The sequence below is a fragment of the Hemitrygon akajei genome, chromosome 12 (assembly GCF_048418815.1).
Source record: "Hemitrygon akajei chromosome 12, sHemAka1.3, whole genome shotgun sequence".
In the NCBI taxonomy this organism is placed as follows: Eukaryota; Metazoa; Chordata; class Chondrichthyes; order Myliobatiformes; family Dasyatidae; genus Hemitrygon; species Hemitrygon akajei.
Window position 1 is genome coordinate 90,727,260 of NC_133135.1, and position 21,250 is coordinate 90,748,509.

The 21,250-nt window shown below is 39.8% G+C and overlaps 1 protein-coding gene across 3 annotated transcripts in view; it reads left to right on the forward strand.

Moving 5' to 3' along the window:
• The window catches only part of fam20b (FAM20B glycosaminoglycan xylosylkinase), a 141,605-nt gene extending 124,884 nt beyond the window's left edge, over positions 1-16,721 (forward strand). For all 3 annotated transcript variants that reach the window (XM_073063680.1, XM_073063683.1, XM_073063681.1), the window contains exons 6-8: positions 9,967-10,158; positions 10,993-11,052; positions 14,190-16,721. In XM_073063680.1, the coding sequence (XP_072919781.1) occupies positions 9,967-10,158; positions 10,993-11,052; positions 14,190-14,424 (487 nt within the window). In that variant the 3' untranslated portion in view covers positions 14,425-16,721. The remainder of the gene's footprint in view (positions 1-9,966; positions 10,159-10,992; positions 11,053-14,189) is intronic.
• The last annotated feature ends 4,529 nt before the right edge of the window (positions 16,722-21,250 follow it).

The window sequence follows — 21,250 nt, forward strand, 5'->3', positions numbered from 1 at the left end:
CGTAAGCTGGAATGTCATAAAGTGAAGAAGCAATTACCATTTATTTATATGGGAAAATTTGTGAGCATTCGCAGACCCAAAAAATAACCTACCAAATCATGCCAAATAACGCATAAAACCTAAAATAACAGTAACATATAGTAAAAGCAGGAATGATCTGATAAATAATATAGGAATACTTTTCTGCAATTATTGCAGCACTGTCCACTGCAGCAAAAATCTCACGCAAGCGCTCTCGGCAGCACTTGTGGCAAAAACACACGGCGCAAAGCACTCCCGGCGGAAACACACGGCGCAGGTGCTCCCAGCAGAAACAATCTTTCCAGTAACCTTTAAACTATGAAGCTACCAAATAACAAATAAAAATACACAGCCTATATAAAGTAGAAATAATGTACGTCTGGTGTAGTTTCACTAGAAGACAGCAAGCACACTGATGATGGTGTGTTAGGCTGAGTCGTCGGAGGTTGGGGTGGTGGGAGAGTGGGGTGTCATCTCATCGTCGTCTGTTTCCATCAGGGCAGGCAGGTCACCTTCTTCTATGTCTGCCTGCCTCGATGTCAAAGGTCGAGTTTCGTCGTCTGCTGTGGCTGATGTAGAAGGCTTGAAAAACGACAGTATGCTTGACTGCTTAGCCTCGCGCATTTTTCTATCATACAGTTCTTTGTCAGCACTCAAACCATCCTGCAAATATGCCCTAAACCTACGTACCCTTTAAAAATTGAAGTCATACTTTTCTGCAATCATTGCAGCGTTGTCAATCGCAGTGAAAATCTCACGCAATTGCTTCCTGTTCAGTTCCTGGACGTCTTCATTTTTGGGCCATTCGCTACTGCGTTTGGCTTCAATTGTTATCCTTTCCTCTTCATCAGCTCTTCATCTCTCAGTTCTTGGTCATGGGATGTCAAAACCTCTTCAACATCATCTTCATCAACTTCACAAACCCTTATCCAAACTCACTATGTCCTTACTTTGTTCACCATGATCAATACGCTTAATTACGTCTAGTTTTATGCTAAGTGTAACACCCTTTGCGCTCTTTTAGGCTTTTCCGAATCCTTAGAACTCATCTTGCTAACGGATACAGCCCAGGTGCAGGTCAGTGGGACTAGGCAGGAAAAGGGTTCGGCACAGCCAAGAAGGGCCAAAAGGCCTCCCTGTATTCTCAGTAATGTCCATTGCTTCTCTTCAGACATTTATTGATTTTAACATGTTCATTGTAATTTTCAAGTTTTTCTGTTGTCTTGCCTCTGTAACCCCTCCAGTCTTACAATTTGTTACGATCTTATTATTCTCGTTTCTTTCCGATTTTTTTAAAAATCAGTTCACAATTAACAATATTTTCAGCTGCCTATGCCCTAAGTAATGAAATTCCCTTTAACAATGTGACACTGAAACACAGAAGCATAGGTGACCTAAAGCTTGGTGTAAGAGGTGAGGTGATACTTCACCTTGCGAGTCTGTTGGGTTCATCTATTGTATCAGGTGCTCCTGGTGCAGTGTCCTCTAAATTGGTGAGACCTGATGTACGTTGGGAGACTATTTCATTGAGCAGCCTCCCTATATCTGCTACACGTGTAGGATTTCCTAGTGGCCGCCCATTCCCATTACAATATGTCCATCGACTGTCATGATGAGGCCATATTCAGATTAGAGGAGCAACACCTCATTCCGTTCTCATTTGCCTCCAACCAGATGGCAAGAACATGGCTTCCTGTAATTTCTACCCCCTCCCTCATCTCTTTTTCCATTCCCCATTCTGGCTTCCCTCTGACTATCACCTCCCTCTGGTGCTCCTCCACCTTCCCTTTCTCCCGTGGTTCACTGTCCTCTTCTATCAGGTTTCTTCCTCTACGGCCCATTATCTCTTCCATTTATCACCTTCCAGCTTTTCACCACCCCTCTCCCCCATCCACACACCTTCCCCCTCACCTGGCTTTACCAATCACCTGCCAGCTTGTACATCTTCCTCTTCCCCTTCCACCATTGTGTTATTCTGGCTTTCCTTCCTTCTCCCTCCTATATCAAGGGTCTTGGCCCAAAGCACGATTGTTTGTTCCTTCCATGGATGCTGCCTGACCTGCTGTGTTTCTCCAGCATTTTGTGTGTGTGTTGCTCTGAATTTCCAGCATCTGATGAATCTCTTGTTTTTATTCCCTTTATAACCTTATAATTCTCTCTCCCGTTTTAAGACCCTCAAGAAAAAAATACCTCTTAACCGAGCTTTAGGTCATCGATATTTTTATGCCACAATGTCTGATTGTAGTGTGGTAAATGTCATGTGATCTGCCTTGGAATATTTCTCTTTGCTCAAGGTGCTTTAAAACAATAATGATCAGAAATTTCCTTTCGAAAGGCTTATGCTTGAAAATCCACTTATTTCTCAGTATCTTTTTGCACTCACCTTTTCTGCAATAATTAAGCTGAAAGTGTTTCCATTACCTCCAAGGGATTAAGTTCCATTGAAGCTTCATTTAGAAACGATCTTAGTGTTTCTTTTAGAGTGTCTCCTAGGCTCTCTTATTCAAAAAACAAAAGCCCAAGTGTCCCATGTTTATCTTCTTAACATTGCTGAAATATAATAAAAATCATCTTTCCATTGATACCGTGTTTGCTGATAGCCCCTGTCCTTCAGACCAGAGCTAGATGTAGTAATTTATCAATAAGTAATATTTATTTCTAATGAAATAGAGGTGAAAATTAATCATTTATTGGCCTTCAGGGGTAACTACAAGTCTCCCGAGGTTATGAGTGCCCAACTTAGGGACAGCTTGTACATAAAACAAGCATTTAGAAGACTGGTAGGATGGATTCACCAGCTGCAGTTGCCATAATACATTTCCAGATGTCTTCTTTTCCCCACTAATTGGTGACTTGGTTGAGCAAAGCAGAGCTAGGAGCACTGTGCATACTCACTTGCTCGCTCACTCACTGAGTGAGTGAATCTGTCTGGTAGCTGCTCTTCCTGTCCCTGCTTGCTCTGTCACAGTTGTTTCTGTGATAATCTCGCACGCCACCGACTTGCTAACATCTCGGTTACGAACTGAACCCTGTTCTAACCTGAGGACTGCCTGTAACAAATTATTATTTTTGAACAATATCTATCTGTTCTTCTGGCGTCATCCCACTTCCTTTACAGTCCTGAAGAAGGGTCTCACCTGAATCATCAACTGTTTATTGAATTCCATAGATGCTGCCTGACCTGCTGAGTTCCTCAGCATTTTGAGTGTGTTGCTTTGTCTGTCTGTTCTTTGCAATGTTTCTCGAGGAGTATCTTCCCTCTACTGCCACTGGTATTATTTCAGCCATCACATGCCTGCACTCCCTTGTCTAATTGTCCTGAATCCTTAAATGCATTTACTTGTATTGTTGTCATTGAAGTATCTCTGTTACCTCATCTAAATCTATCATGATTGCATATTCTTCCAACAATTCTTCTTTCAGTCATTTTTATTCCCAGGCTTATCCATCTTAATCATGTAGTGGAGATTTCTCAAGCCTGGAGCACTTCAGTAAATCTCTCCATGTGTAATAAAACATGGTTAGTTGAGGGCTCTAAAGATTCAGCATGACTCTTCTTCTCTTTTATTTTGTCTCAATTCATGAAGCCCAGGGCTGTCAATATTTCCTGTTGCTTTCAAAGGTTAATAAACATGTTCAAGCATATTTCTCTATTCTTGGAAGCCCTTTGGAACCATGCCATTCAGCCACGTGTGGGTCTTCATTCTTTCAGGGAATATGCAGGACATTTCTCTGCATTAAATTTCATCTGTCACATGTACCTGTTTTCTCGCAGTCCACGATAATTCTCCTCATTGTTAAAGCTGTTTAGTGGCATTTGCAGACTTGGGTGTGTTGCCTCCTGTGCCTATATCCAACTTATAAATATCAAATTAAAGATGAATTGCAAACAGTAACTTCTGGAACAGTATCCTCTAGTCTGGAAGAAAATCTGTTTACCATCATTTTGTTTTCTACCCTTAGGCCAGTTTTTTGTTATCCATGCTGCCACTGCCATTCTTTATTCCAAGAGCTGACAATTTCATTTAGTGTATTGTACCAAATGCACTTTGAAATCCATAGAACCAATATCTACCTCATTTCCTTCATCAACATTCTCTATTACCAGATGAAAAATTTTATTCAAGTCAGCTGGACACAGTTTGCCTTCAGCAAATCCATGATGGGTCTCCTTTATTAATTTAAATGCCTTTTAGTTTTTTTCTAGAAGCTTTCCATTAAACCAAACAGCCTAAAATTGCCATATCCACTTTATCCATTATCTTCAGTTATCTCCATTAATTCCATTTCCAACAAGATATTGGCAGGATTCTCTTCCTTAGTAAAAATTGATAGAGGTTATTCAGTGAATTCCACTGCTTTTTACTTCTTGTATTTATTACCCTCTTCATACGTATGTATACCCCCTCCTTTACTACTGGCTCATGCACATGCCTACAAAATTGCTATCCTATTTTTGAACCTTGCCTGCCTTTTCTTAATCACCTCCTTTCTCTGCTTGCTATGTTCACATGATATTTTTCACATGAATTATTCATCTGGCAAGTATCATTACCCCCCCCCCCCTTTTAATTTTGTTCAATCATGTCTCTCTTGTCAACTATACTTTGGTCCTTATTCCTTGCCTCTCATGGAAAAAAGCATAGCCTGCATTTGAAACATTGTTTCCAGTGTCTCCCATTGTTCGGCAACAACTTTATTTGCTGGTCTTGGTTCCATCTTGTTCGAGCCAGATTATTTTCATCGCGGTGAAGGTAAATTTACTTGAAATTTCTCCATTTGTTTTCCACTACCAATCTCATCACAATGCTGATTACTGTTCTCGTGTGTGTTTTCCTATTCAAGTCAAGTCAACTTTATTGTCATTTCGACCATAACTGCTGGTACAGTGCATAGTAAAAATGAGACAACGTTTTTCAGGACCATGGTGTTACATGACACAGTACAAAAAACTAGACTGAACTACATGATAAAAAAATACAGAGAAAGCTACACTAGACTACAGACCTACACTGGACTGTATAAAGCGCACAGTGAGGACTGCCGAGCGCATCATTGGAGCCTCCCTGCCCTCTATTGTGGACCTGTACTCTTCCAGGTTGAAGAAGAGGGCGGGGAACATCATAAAGGACTCCTCCCATCCTGCGCACGGACTGTTTGATCTGCTTCCGTCTGGTAGGCGCTTCAGATCCCTCCAGACTAAGACTAATAGGCATTGGAGAAGTTTTTTCCCTATTGCGGTCACTTTGCTGAACAGTTAACTGCCGGTTAACTGTCTGCTAACTATTACTTGGATTGCACTACCTGTATGTATAATCTATATTTTCATTTATATTTATCATTATTATTGTTATGAGCAGAGAGACAACATCTGCCGGAAGTAAATTCCTTGTATGTGCATAGGTACTTGGTGATTAAAGTCTGATTCTGATTCTGATTCTGGGCTGAATAACATAATGATCAAGGTAGTTCTCTGGAACATAGAAGCACAGCACAGGAACAGTGTCAGTGTCAACCATGGTGCCAGTTTAAACTGCACATTTGCTTGCAGTCCTTTCTCTCCTACTTGTATCTTCTATGTATTGAGTGCCGTGATAACCAAACAAGAAACTGTCTACCGCAACACCTTACACATATAATTGCCAGGAACTTCAGTCAGGCTTGTTGAAGAAATGTCTGCCCAATCAACAACATATCACTTGCAGCACCAGGGGTCTCAATGCACTTGAGCACTTTTATACTGTGATGAGGAATGCCTACCATTCCATCCTTTCAGGAAATTTAATCATTGTGTTGTCCTCCTACCTGCGTACAGGCAGAAGCTAATGAGCAAGGCACCAGAGGTAAGCACAACAAAGAGGTGGTCACAGGAGGCAGAGGAATGGCTATGGGATTGCTTTGAGTCAGTGGACTGGGCCATGTTCCAGGACACATCAGAGGACCCAAATGGTGTTTGTCATATACATTAATGATCTGGATGATGGGGTGGTAAATTAGATTAGTAAGTATGCAGATGATACTAAGATAGGTGGCATTGTGGATAATGAAGTAGGTTTTCAAAGCTTGCAGAGAGTAGGCTGAAAGATGGCAGATGGAGTTTAATGCTGATAAGTGTGAGGTACTATATTTTGGTAGGACTAATCAAAATAGGACATACATGGTAAATGGAAGGGCATTAAAGAATGCAGTAGAACAGAGTGATCTAGGAATAATGGTGCATAGTTCCCTGAAGGTGGAATCTCATGTGGTTAGGGTGGTAAAGAAAGCTTTTGGTATGCTGGCCTTTATAAATCAGAGCATTGAGTAGAGGAGTTGGGATGTAACGTTAAAATTGTACAAGGCATTGGTAAGGCCAAATTTGGAGTGTTGTGTACAGTTCTGGTCACCGAATTATAGGAAAGATGTCAACAAAATAGAGTACAGAGAGGATTTACTAGAATGTTACCTGGGTTTCAGCACCTAAGTTACAGAGAAAGGCTGAACAAGTTAGGTCTTTATTCTTTGGAGCATAGAAGGTTGAGGGGGGACTTGATAGAGGAATTTAAAATTATGAGGGGGATAGATAGAGTTGATGTGGGCAGGCTGAGAGTAGGGGAGATTCAAACAAGAGGACATGAGTTGAGAGGGGGCAAATGTTTAGGGGTAACACGAGGGGGAACTTCTTTACTCAGAGTGGTAGCTGTGTGGAACGAGCTTCCAGTAGAAGTGGTAGAGACAGATTTGATATTGTCATTTAAAGTAAAATTGGATAGGTATATGGACAGGAAAGGAATGGAGGGTTATGGGCTGAGTGCAGGTAGGTGGGACTAGGTGAGAGTAAGCGTTCGGCACGGACTAGAGGGGCCGAGATGGCCTGTTTCCGTGCTGTAATTGTTATATGGTTATATATGCTGCGGTTGTCATGGACTTTATAAAGACATCCGTGGATGAGTGTGTAGCCACTAAATAACTCAGTCATTCATAACCAGAAGCCTTGGGTGAACCAAGAGATCCGCAATCTTCTGAGAGCTAAAATGGTTGTGATCAAGTCTGGAACCCAGGGAACGACAAAAAGTCCTGGTATGACTTCCAGAAAGCTGTGTCACATTCAAAGTGACAATATCGGACCAAACAAAACACAGAAGGATGCTTGATAACTGTGGCAGAGCTTGAATGCCATCACCTCCTATAAAGCAAAACCAAATGACATAAATGACAAAAGGTATCGAGCTCCCAGATGAGCTCAATACCTTTTGTCTCCACTTTGACCAATGAAAAGCAAAGGCATCTTCATTAACCATAGCTTAGCATTTAACATTATAATTTCTGCAAAACCAATCAATAAGCCCCAAGTCCTAGGCCTCAATATCTCCTTATGTACTTGGATCCTCGATTTCCTCACTTGTAGATCCCAGTCAGTTTGGATTGACAGCAACATCTCCTCCGCAAACAACATCAGCACAGGTGCGATTACAAGGCTGTGTGCTTAGCCCCTGCTTTACTCACTTGATTCTTAGGGGATAAGAGGTAGAAAAGGTCAATCACTTTAAATTCCTGGGCATTATCATATCAGAAGGTGCTATGTCCTGGGGCCAACATGTAAATGCTATTTGAAAAAGCATGGCAGCACCCCTGCTTTCTTAGAGGTTTGCATAGATTCGGCATGTCTTCTAAAACTCTGACAAATGTCTAGAGATGCAAGTGGAGATATCCTGACCAGTTGCGTCACAGTCTGGTGTGGAAACATCTCTGTCCAAGAGCAGAAAAGCTTACAGAAAGTGGTGGATACAGCCCAGTCCATCACAGGAAATCCTCCTCACCATTGAGCACATCAACAAAGAGTACTAAAATAAGAAAGCAGCATCCATCATCAAGGACCGCCACTATCCTGGCCATGCTCTCTTCTTACTGCTACCATCATGAAAAAGGTACAAGTGCCTTGGGTCCCATACCGCCAGGTTCAGGAGTAGTTATTACTCTTCAGTCATCATGCTCATGAAGCATCCTGGACATCTTCGTTCACTACAAAACTGACCATTGAACACAAACTCTGGCCTCACTTTCAGGACTCTACAACTCATGTTTATTTATTTATTTATTTATGTGTTGTTTTTATTATTATTAGTTTCTTTTTGTGTCTGCACAATTTGCAGTCTTCGTGTGTAGTTTTTCATTAATTTGACTGTACTTTGTTAATGCCTGCAAGAAAATGAATCTCAGGATAGTGTTTGGTGACATACATACCTTGATAATAAATTTACTTTGAAGTGAAAACTACAGTATAATTAATATTTTTAAACAAATACTGGTCAGTTTCTAAAATCTTAAGGGGAAAGATTTATAGAGGATTTGAGTGGCAACTTTCCACACAGAGGGTTGTGGTATACAAAATATGTGGCCACTGGAGCTGGTGTTTATCAATATATTTAAAATGTTAGAAATTATCACTTGGACAGATACATGGATAAGAAAGGTGTAGAGATATATGGGCCAGATGTAGGCAACTGAGATGAACTTAAATAAGCATCTTGGCTGGCATGGAGAAATCGAGCCAAAGAGCATATTTCCATACTGTACAATTCTAATATCTGAATTTATAATATTGCACCTCCATTAACACAAAAACATAAATATGCATATTTATGTAATATACATATGTACTGGCATGCATGCATATTCTTATGTATACAGCGATTCTGGTTATTTAGGCCACTGGTTAATCAGGCAGCCCCTTATGAGGAACTAATGCTCTTTTCTCACTGCTGACATCAGATAGAAGGTACAGGTGCCTCAGGACTCATACCACCAGGTTCAAGAACAGTTACTACCCTCAACCATCAGACTCTTGAACAAAAGGAGATAACTACACTCAAGGACTTTTTTCTTGTTAGTTATGCTGGTTGTTTATTGCTATTTATTTATTATCAGCATTTGCACATTTTGTTTACAGCTTACAGTTATTGTTCTAATAGATTTGCTAAGTATGTCCACAGAAAAAGAATCTCAAGGTTGTACGTGGTGACGTGTATGTACTCTGATAATTAATTTTACTTTGAACTTTAATTGAGAAAATGGCCAGAATTCCCTTTGTTTATTTGGGACACTATGCTGCTTAATTGGGACAGGAGTCTGTTGCTGAACAGTTTCTAACTAGGCCGTTAGCTTCTAACTTCCATGGCCATTAAACACAACATGGTGTTTAGGGCGAACTGTGTTTAGGTAGCATATGTTTGTATTCAAAAACAATGATTTTCTGTCATTGATAGTTGGTGAGAAATAAGCAGTAAGACAATTCAGAACTTTTGCTCACTGCGGTTTCAAGCGTTCAGGCTTGGAGATACCAGAAATGGATGGGAGTGAAAATGAAACAGTCTCACTACTTCATTAGGAACTACGAAGAAGGTATCAACAGTCATCTTGAATGTTACAATGAAAATGAAGATTTGGAGGATGTAATCATTGAAAGCATTGTATGAAGGCAGTCCATTACCTGCACTAGGTGTCTGCACTGATTTCGTTCATTTACAGTCAATCAAAAGACAATCGCAGCATGCTAGGTTGATTCCTCTGTCTATAATTATTAGGAGATAATACATATTTTTAGTATTGTATAGTATTGGTTCTGTATTTCATTTAAAATACATAATTTGTTACTCAGTTAAACAGTAGTTTGTATTTTTTCAACCTTTTTACCTATTTCCATGACATTTTGGCTAATTGGGCCAAAATGCACTGGTTCTGATGTGTCCCAATTAACTGGAATCCATTGTATATACTGATACTTTGTAAAAATTATTAATTTGTATCTTGCAGGAAAAGTCTGCATTCCTTGTAGTTAAAGCAATTAAAATGATGAAAGGCTGTCACACCTTGGCATGAGCTTAATATAATAAATGAATTTGTTACATTTAATTGTAACCTGTGATTTTGTTCATTACTCCTCAGTCTAACTTGTCCTTTCTGCAGGTGGGAATATGATGAAAGTTACTGTGATGCAGTAAAGAAGACCCCTCCATATGATTCTGGTCCTCGGCTCCTGGATATAATAGATACCGCAATTTTTGACTACTTGATTGGTAATGCAGATCGACATCACTATGAAAGTTTTCAAGATGATGGTGGAGCGAGTATGTTAATTTTATTGGACAATGCAAAGAGGTACCTAACATTTCATTGTATAAAGTTCTCTGCAATGGGCTAATTGGTACAATGCAGGTAACCCCACCCCACCTTCCCAATACTGCAGCCACTTGGCTACAAAAATTCAGCCTTGGAGAGTTCATTTTCAGGCTGAAAGATTTCTTTTAATATACTCTGCTTGTTGGTGATAGACATGTAAATCCTGAGTTACGTTTCGCAGCTGTGTCCTTATTTGGAGTAAAGTGTGAGGCCCATTTTCAGCCCCCTCCCCAAAAAAAAGGGTTAACTATGAGTCATTACCAAAAGTCTCCAGCAACCATCTTTGAGGGCTAAATATTAAAAGTTGCACAACAGCTAGTCACCTGCACCCCATGCCCCCTCTGTGCACAAACTTCACACAAGCCTTGGCCTCATTTGGAAAATTGACAGGCATGCTAAAGCTGGAGGAACAGATGTTCATGTTGTAGCTACAAATTCAGGGTAGGGGGAAATCCAGTCAGATGATTGGGCTCATTGTGTGTTTTTCACCTGTGCAACTTATTCAAGTTTGAATTTCCAGTGGAATAGAAGTGTAAGGCTCACCATGTAATTTTTCTTAGGATGAAGGGTCACAGGATGACACATACAGGAAAATTGAAATATGGTACATGAATATTTGTGACTGATTTTGAGTATGAGCTAAATGAGGATATTCAGAGAGTTTAATAGTACAACACTTAACTCTGCCGTTAGTTGAGAACTTTGTACATATTTTGTACACAAAAGGAAAAAAATCTTTTGACTAGCATTAATGTTGGGAATAAGCAAGGTCATCAATATTTCACAACTGAGATTTAAACATTTCTGTTTCAGCTTTGGGAATCCAAGTTTAGATGAAAGAAGCATTTTAGCATCTGTCTATCAGTGTTGCATGTAAGTACCTAAGTTACCAAAGGTTGCCTTTAAATATTGACTGCTAATCTGTGAATTACTCTGTTGCTTTAGAATATTATTCCAGATTTTTTTTGAAACATTAAAGTAGATGTCTTCCTGAAAAGTAAAAATTATGTTGCATTGGTGACATACTTTCTTTGTATCCACAACTGTCAAAACATCAGAGTGTCTAGCTCTTCATGTAATTAACTCAGTATTATAGATCCCTTTCAGAAGCTCAGTGCTAAACTCTGCAGAGTGGTACCTTGTGAGTTTGTCTTTATTATCTCAGCATTGCTCTGATACTATCCAATGTGTAGAAGTACATTGGAACTCCAGTTCATGATGCCCCATTCAGAATTAGCATTCTAGAGGTTTAAATTAGCCTGTCTTCCACTTTAGTGTGAAGCTAAGTGATCTAAGTAATTGTTGTTCCGAGTTAACTTATTTGTGTAGGTTTATGTTGGAAAAATCTTGGAAAGAATGCGTTGACTAATAGCATATTTAGTTCTACCCTATAAAGTATAACACCAATACAGTATAAGCTTTTCAATTCATTGTGCTCACTGAAAAAGGTACTTTTTCCATGGATCAGTTACTGAAATTGGTGAAATGTTTCAGTCATATCAGTGTGTAGCTTACTCCTACAACAGTTAACATTGATTATTCAATTATTGAAGAAATAGCCAAATTCACACCCAAAACAAAATCAGTGATATACAGTGGCATGCAAAAGTTTGGGCACCCCGGTCAAAATTTCTATTACTGTGAATAGCTAGGCAAGTAAAAGATGATCTGATTTCCAAAAGGCATAAAGTTAAAGATGACACATTTCTTTAATATTTTAAGCAAGATTACTTTTTTATTTCCGTCTTTTACAGTTTCAAAATAGCAAAAAAGGAAAAGGGCCTGAAGCAAAAGTTTGGGCACCCTGCATGGTCAGTACTTAGTAACACCCCCTTTGGCAAGTATCACAGCTTGTAAATGCTTGCAGTAGCCAGCTAAGAGTCTTTCAATTCTTGTTTGGGGGATTTTTGCCCATTCTTCCTTGCAAAAGGCTTCTAGTTCTGTGAGATTCTTGGGCCATCTTGCATGCACTGCTCTTTTGAGGTCTATCCACAGATTTTCGATGATGTTTAGGTCGGGGGACTGTGAGGGCCATGGCAAAACCTTCAGCTTGCGCCTCTTGAGGTAGTCCATTGTGAATTTTGAGGTGTGTTTAGGATCATTATCCCGTTGTAGAAGCTATCCTCTTTTCATCTTCAGCTTTTTTACAGACTGTGATGTTTGCTTCCAGAATTTGCTGGTATTTAATTGAATTCATTCTTTCCTCTACAAGTGAAACGTTTCCCATGCCACTGGCTGCAACACAAGCCCAAAGCATGATTGATCCACCCCCGTGCTTAACAGTTGGAGAGGTGTTCTTTTCATGAAATTCTGCACCCTTTTTTCTCCAACATAGCTTTGCTCATTGTGGCTAAAAAGTTATTTTAACTTCGATAGTCCACAGGACTTGTTTCCAAAATGCATCAGGCTTGTTTAGATGTTCCATTGCAAACAACTTACGCTGAAGTTTGTGGTGAGAACACAGGAAAGGTTTTCTTCTGATGACTCTTCCATGAAGGTCATATTTGTGCAGGTGTCGCTGCACAGTAGAACAGTGCACCACCACTCCAGAGTCTGCTAAGTCTTTCTGAAGGTCTTTTGCAGTCAAATGGGGGTTTTGATTTGCCTTTCTAGCAATCCTATGAGCAGTTCTCTTGGAAAGTTTTCTTGGTCTTCCAGACCTCAACTTGACCTCCACCATTCCTGTTAACAGCCATTTCTTAATTATATTTTGAACTGAGGAAACGGCTACCTGAAAATGCTTTGCTATCTTCTTATAGCCATCTCCCACTTTGTGGGCATGATTTATTTTGATTTTCAGAGTGCTAGGCAGCTGCTTAGAGGCTGCTGATTGTTGGAACAAGATTTGAGGAGTCAGAGTATTTATAAAGCTTTGAAATTTGCATCACCTGGCCTTTCCTAACGATGATTGTAAACAAGCCAAAGCCGTAACAAGCTAATTAAGGTCTGAGACCTTGGTAAAAGTTAACTGAGAGCTCAAATCTCTTTGGGTGCCCGAACTTTTGCATGGTGCTCCTTTCCTTTTTATCACTCTAAAATTGTGCAAAACAAAAATAATACACTAATCTTGCTTAAAATGTTGAAAAGAATGTTTCATCTTTAACTTTATGACTTTTGGAGATCAGTTCATCTTCTACTCACTTAACTATTCACAGTAACAGAAATTTTGACCGGGGTGCCCAAACGTTTGCATGCTACCGTACCTGTTGTTGAGGGGGATGGCCACAGGGGTATTCTGATTAACCAATGACCACTATATCTAGAATTGTGTATATTCAACCAGAATTAAATTGCCTTCTTATGAGAGCTGTAGGAGACAATGAATGTGTATCTGAATTCATGTAGAGATTTGGTAACTCTCTGGAGCAACCTGGCAGAAGCTTATATTTGAAGAAGATACCTAAAGAAAAGAAAACTTTTCTTTAGGTGTTGTGTGTTACTGAACTCAGCACACTTACTAAAATGCATTTCGGAAAGATGCAGAGCAATAATAGGTACATGGAGCTTAGTAAAATAGAGGGCTATAGGTAAGCCTAATAATTTCTGAGGTAGGGACATGCTCAGCACAACTTTGTGGGCCAAAGGGCCTGTATTGTGCTGTAGGTTTTCTATATTTCTATGTTTTAATAATCAGATATGAATTTTATCAAAGGCTCTCATATCAGTTAATGATGTCAATTCATGATGTTACACCCTTGAATGTCACTCAAAAGAAGTAATTCTCAGATGCAAGAGAGTGATCTATTTAAAGTTGGAAGTGAAAACTGCAAAATTAATCTAACTTTGCATAACAATAATTTACAATGTGCATTCTTATAAAAAATGGCAAAAATTATTGTGAAAAGTTATTTTTCCAATTATATTTGCATGTATTGTGCATTTTCACTGTTTAAATTCCCATTTCTGCATCATTCATGCTCCAAACTGTTTATTGCATAGATTTTATAAATTGTTTTCACTATGTCTTGTTTTGAACTAGATTTTACTGTGATTGTCTTTCTTTCTTACAGTATTAGAGTGTCTACCTGGAACAGGTTAAATTACCTAAGGAATGGAGTTCTCAGTGCAGCAATGCGGACTGCCATGTCACATGATCCTATTAGCCCTATTTTAACCAATGCCCATTTGGAGGCAATGGATCGACGGTTAATGAGTGTCATTGCAACTATCAAGCAGTGCATTGAACAGTTTGGCACAGACACTGTGCTAGTGGAAGATAGAATGCAGTTAACTCACTTAAAATAAGGTACTTGAAATGGAAACTGAGTAACACTAATTTCCCTGAATATGTCAAACAAGCAAACAGCAGTCGCAGTGCACAGTATGGTGTACAAACTCAAGGAAATTGAAGAAAATTATTCTATTCTCTTGGAGTTATAACTTGTTTGGTGAAGTATGCTTAACCTGGGATAGGTACTGGAAAATCTTGGCTGGACTGAATTCTACTGATCCTGGAAGCACTGACAGATCAGCGTAAAAGGAAGCAGTGAAACATTTTCTTGAAGTTATGCTTTACTTTGACCTTTAATGCAAATGTAAGCATGTTATTTGTGGTTTTATCTTACATCAAGAAATACAGACCTGTTTTAAGTGTCTTAAAGAAAGCTGATGAATCTATGCTGAATTTGACATATCTCTTGCCTACAAGGAGGGAAAGAATAATTTAAATCTTTGTTCTTACACTGCCAATATCATTGTCCAATTACAGATCTTTTTCCTAACAACCCAACTTGGGTTACATTGAATATATTTAATGGACAGATTACAAACCTCATAAATTCAGATCTTGTCTCACTTTCTCTGTTGTAAAAATTAAAATGTTTCAAAATTTGGCACAAGAGGCAGAATCTGAATGGGGACAATTTTATCACAAACTACAGAACATATTTTCATACTGTACTTCCTTCAGAGTATATAAAGCAGTATGGAACTCTTGGGTTCAATTCTTTTTTTCTTGTAGAAGCCATGTTCAATTATTCTTATCTACATACTACTAAAACTCTCATGGTCTGTTTGTTTTTCTGTTTGTGACCTCCACTTAGCACAAACAGTGCATTACAGCGGCACTATTTTTGGCTAAATCAACTTAAAATGTGCCAACTTACAGAATGCAGGCAAAGTTCAGGATTATATATTCGTATAAAATTTCTCACTCGCCAAAATCAACAGCCCTGCTTTTATTCGAGAGCTGATGTCAGCCATGATGGAAACTGTGACGTGACTTCACGATACATGCGCATGGGCAGCCTCAGCAGCACCTCATGATGCTCACAGAGCGGATTCCACCTTTGAGTGACCAGGCAATTTTTGCAGTGAATAGAGAAGATGAAATCACACAGTATTTGACAGGCAGATATATCGGGCCCTCTGAAGCTGTCGGATCGATACTTGGATTTCCAATTCACGAGAGGGAACCAGCCGTTGTTCACCTTCAAGTGCACCTTCCCCAACAGCATCAAGTATTCTTTCGTGATAATGCTGCTGTGCAACTGAATAATGATATGGCAAGAACAACTTTAACGGAATTCATGGATCTTTGCACTCGCAATCCATTTGCAAGAACCCTGCAGATATTCCCAGATTCTACACTTGGACTAATAAGAGATAGGAAAGAAGGAGAATGGGGAAAAGAGTGGAGGAGTACTCTGGGATTTTTGAAGCAAATGTTCTGGGTTGAGTGTATACTGTTTCCTCACGAAGTGGTGACCTCTACTATTTGAGACTTCTTCATCACATAAAGGGACCAGTATCTTTCGATTCATTGAAAATACATGATGGAGATATCCTTCCATCATTCAAAGATGTCTGCAGAGAGAGAGGATTGTTTCAAGCTGACGATCATTGGCAGGAAACTATAGAAGAAGCAGAGAAAACAAGAATGCCCAGAGCAATGAGACACTTGTCTGTTGTCTTGCTAACAAACACTAAAATCAACAATCCACATTAATTATGGAACCGGTTCAAGAATGCAATGCCCGACGATTTCTTACAAATGGAGAGAACTATCAATGATCCTAATATCATGATCAATGAGAGACATCATCGACAAGCTCGTCTGTATTTCCAAGAGAAACTTGAGAACTTGGGCAAAACACTTGAAGAATGTAACTTGCCAACACCAAAAAATGGTACAATTACACAAAGTGCTGGCAATCTGGAATTATTACATGAACTGCAATACAACAGAGATGAACAGCAGGAATTTGTTTCACAGAAGGAGTCCCTATTGAATAAAGTGCAAAGGGAAGTATATGAATATGTGTGCAACTGCTTGGAAAGGAATAAAAACACAAAATGCTGACAGAACACAGCAGGCTAGACAGCATCTAGGGGAGGAGGTAGTGACGATGTTTCGGGCCGAAACCCTTTATCAGGAGTGAAGTAACATGGGATGGTCGAGGGGGGATAAAGTAGAGAGCTAGGAAGTGATAGGCTGGAGGGAAATGGGCTAGGGGGAAGGTGGAGAATTATGGGAAATAAAAGAGAAAGAAAGGTAGGGCTGTGGGGAGATTATAGTGAGGGGGGAAAAAAGAGAGAGAAAGAGAACCAGACTAAAATAATAGATAGGGATAGGGGTAAGGGGGGGGGCAGGGGTATCAACGGAGGTCTGTGAGTTGAATCCTCCGTAACTTCCGCCTCCTCCTACGTGATCCCACCACCAGCCACATCTTCCCCTCCCCCCCCCCTCCCCCCACTCTCGGCTTTCCGTAGGGATTGCTCCCTACGCGACTCCCTTGTCCATTCATCCCTCCCCACCGACCCCCCTCTGGGCACTCATCCCTGCAAACGGAAGAAGTGCTACAGCTGCCCCCACACTTCTTCCCTCACCACCATCCCAGGCCCCAGACAGTCCTTTCAGGTGAGGCACCACTTCACCTGCGAGTCAACTGGGGTGATGTACTGTATCCGGTGCTCCCGATGTGGCCATTTATACATTGGGGAGACCTGCCGCAGACTGGGAGACTGTCTCGCTGAACACCGTCGCTCAGTCCTCCAGCAGTGGCGGGATCTCCCTGTGGCCACACACTTCAATTCCACAGACCACTCCCACTCCGACATGTCTGTCCATGGCCTCCTCTACCATCAAGATGAGGCCACACACAGGTCGATGGAGCAATACCTTATCTCCTGCCTAAGTAGCCTCCTTCCTGCCGGCATGAACATTCAACTCACAGACCTCCGTTGATACCCCTGCCCCCCCCTTACCCCCATCCCTATCTATTATTTTAGTCTGGTTCTCTTTCTCTCTCGTTTATCCCCCCCCACTGTAATCTCCCCACAGCCCTACCTTTCTTTCTCTTTTATTTCCCATAATTCTCCACCTTCCCCCTAGCCCATTTCCCTCCAGCCTATCACTTCCTAGCTCTCTACTTTATCCCCCCCCCCCCCACTTCTTATCCCCCCTCGACCATCCCATGTTACTTCACTCCTGATGAAGGGTTTCGGCTCGAAACGTCGTCACTACCTCCTCCCATAGATGCTGAGTTCTGCCAGCATTTTGTGTTTTTATTTATTTCCAGCATCTGTAGCTTCACTCGTGTTGCTTGGAAAGGAATCTCTCTTCAATGATTTTCATTGATGCACCAGGAGGAACGGGCAAGACATTTATCATCAACTTGATCCTCGCTAAAGTTAGGGGATATGGAGATGTTGCCATTGCTGTAGCATCATCAGGTATTGCAGCAACATTGATGCCTGGTGGTAGGACTGCGCATTTAAGATACAAAACACCCCTCAAAGTCAATGAAGATGCCCTTTGTAACATCGATTAAAAACACCAATACTGCAAATTTACTCCAAAATGCGAGGCTTATTGTCTGGGATGAGTGCCCCAGACAATGAGGAGGGAGAGCTTCGAAGCCGTGGACCTGACTCTTCGTGATGCATGCGGCAAGAATGAGGCCTTTGGGGGTACTTTTAACCATTTGCTGTGGTGATTTCCATCAGCTTCTACCAGTTGTGAAACGCGGAAGTGATGCTGATGTGGAGAATTAATGCATTAAAAAATCCTACTTATGGAGAAGCTTCATCAAGTTTCAATTGAAGAGAAACATGCAATTGAGTGAGGGAGAAGGACGATATTCTGAGTTCTTATTGGATGTTGGAGAAGACAAGATAGAGAAAAATGAAAACAATGAAATTGAATTACCTAAAGATATGATTCTGCCAGCAAAAACTATGGAAGAATGCATTGATTTCATCTACCTGACATACGACAATCCTGCAGAACTATTCTCGAGGAATTCTATCTTGGTTCCTCTCAATGAAATGATGCGAAAAATAAACTTCACATTCATTAGATGCTTCCCTGGAATCATGAAAGAATACTGTTCCTTCAATGCCATAAGTGAAGGAGCAAACGCCACTCATTTTCCAACAGAATTCCTTGATTCGGTCAAACTCTATGGATTGCCGCCACATAAAGTGAAATTGAAGAGGGGATCTCCCATCATTTCAATGAGGAACTTGGATCCACCAAGGCTTTGCAATGGAACACGAATGATGGTGGAAGAACTGCACGGCAATCTCATCGTAGCAAAGATAAACATTGGTGTGTTCAATAATGACATTGTCATGATCCCAAGAGTTACTCTCAATTTATCAGAAGGGGAAGACGTCCCTCTTCAGCAGAGTCAGTTCCCAAAATAGTCATGCTTTGCTATGACTATACATAAGACGCAAGGCCAAACCATGGAGAATGTGTCGATTTATCTGGAGAACCTGGTATTCCAGCATGGTCAGCTGTATGTGGCTTTAAGCTGGGGAAAAAGAAATGAAAACGTTAGAGTATTCTTGAAGGGTGGCAGATCAACCAGAAATGTTGTCATCAAAAATGACCTTCGTTAAACGAGGAGGAGCTATATTTGTCTTGCTAAGCGTCTTTATTCTTTAATAAACTGAGGTATTTTTTCTTTAATTTCCAAAGCACATCACATCAGACTGCACTACCTTTCTCTCAAAGGGTGCCCCAACGGGTCACCCGGTTGTCCAGTTCTATTTAAAATTGAACTTTAAACCATAATCCTTTACACTATAACACTCTTAATATTCAATTCCAACGGTTTGAATTTTGATGCCCTATGGATAACTCAGACTTACCTGATGTTACAGATGGATTTGTTGGGTTTGACAATCCTCTCTCTGTTGAGCCTAGTGTTTATGTTGTGGAAGGAAGTTATGCTTAGAACTACACAATATGGGACCAATTGAACAGTCTGTGTCTTTTTGAGACTTATCTCATGGGAAGAGATTCAATTAAAAGAAATTGTGAATTTCTACATTTCTTACTGTTTTGGCTGCTTTCTTTAAATTATGTCAGGATCCATGTTAAAGGTAAAGTATGTTTAATTGTTGTCAGTTTAAAAAAAGATCTTTGTGATTCTTTATACTGTGAAAACTTTGAGCTGTTGGTTTACTGCGTACAGATTTGTGTGTGCTAAGTGTATATGTGAAATTCCCAAAATTCGATTGTGAACCTTCCAGAGTTAATGGTCAGTAGTAATTCTCCTTTCCCTGAACAAGATCTGCCATCTTTTGGTTTGATGTTTACAATAATAGCTGCAGATCAGGAAGGCTTGGTCTTTTTAGGAATGGTACAAACTTTCAGAAGATAAGGGAACTTTTGTGGTAATAAAGTCATTTATAAATAATTATTCAGGTAATTTATTTGGTAGGGGTAGCCGTGAGCTATTGCCACATGGGTGTTACATAATGCAACTAATATAGTGTAAGTGGAAGGTTGTTCCTTAATTTAGAAGAGAGAATGAACGCAGCTAGGATTTAAATTCTTTAATGACCCAGCTGTTGAAAATTGATGGCTTGATCATCTCCAATGCAAATAAAAGGTCTAATCCATCCGTGGGATAAAGCCCTATTTTAGTATATAAAAATAAAGCACAGCTTCGACAGATGTTCATTTTCATTAATATATTAAAAATTCTCAGGTCTATGAATAGCTATCAGCAAGTAATGGTTTTTGTCACTGAGTTTATATGAGTTGCAAGCTGGAATATTTATGTTCCCAATTTCTGTGTTTAGACAGATCAATTCCATCTATGGAAAGCGGACTGATATTCTTATTGTAGTTAAATGCCTATTTAACTTTTAAGGTGGCCGCATCACTTGCTCCCTTTCCCACTAGTTTTTGTCTTGTGACTCTGACAATGCAATACTACTGGAAAGTTGCTTTAATTAGACTTCAGTTGACTTACAGGATTTTAGTTGTTTACAGAGTATCTAGTTTTCATCTACAAAGATTTGACGTGTCCCTGATTTTGTTCTATAATTCCAATTTTCACTGCAGAGTTGGTGTTGCAATTGATATTGTAACTCACCATCCTTGTAGTGCCCACCCAATATGCCAAAGTTGAAAAAGTATGTTTTGCTAATATTTAACCAGATTTTTTTGATTAATTATAATCTGTCCAATAAATAACTGTAGTTGAAATGGAACATTGTAATGTTTGTCTTTATTCATCAATAATAACTGAAATCTTTGATATAGCAAAAATTCTTAAAATACAAGAAGAAAAATAATGGGAGGTGGAATTTTCCTGTCCTGCAGGACCATTCATATTTTATGCTTTCCAGGAGCATCTTGCAGAATAAAACTTTCCTTCATCTCAGCAACATAGTTTTACATTCCTTTCCTGGTGCTCAGTTGGCCTTCTCTAAAATGTATGGTTGGTAATGACCTCAATCAATGGGAACAAGTTTCACATTCTTGCCATTAGAAAAAATTCCATGTTGGTTTTATTAATTGCTGTATTTATGGTCCTATTTCTTGAGGCTTCTGCCCTGAACTCCTCCATAATTTTAAACCCCTCCATCAGGTTATCTGTAGATTTATTGTGGAGTCAACATATTCTCATCTCACACCACCCTCCCTCTTTTACCTAATTGACTTTTCCAGGTAGTTGAGTCAACTCAACAGTACAAAGAAGGACAAAAATCAGCCTTCTATATGCTTTATGCATTGCTTGGGATTTCCAACCTTGTAATTCCATTATGTTCAAATGTTTTTGGCACCCTTTACAACGCTAGCTTTGTTAATGTTTTTTTTAATTGGTAG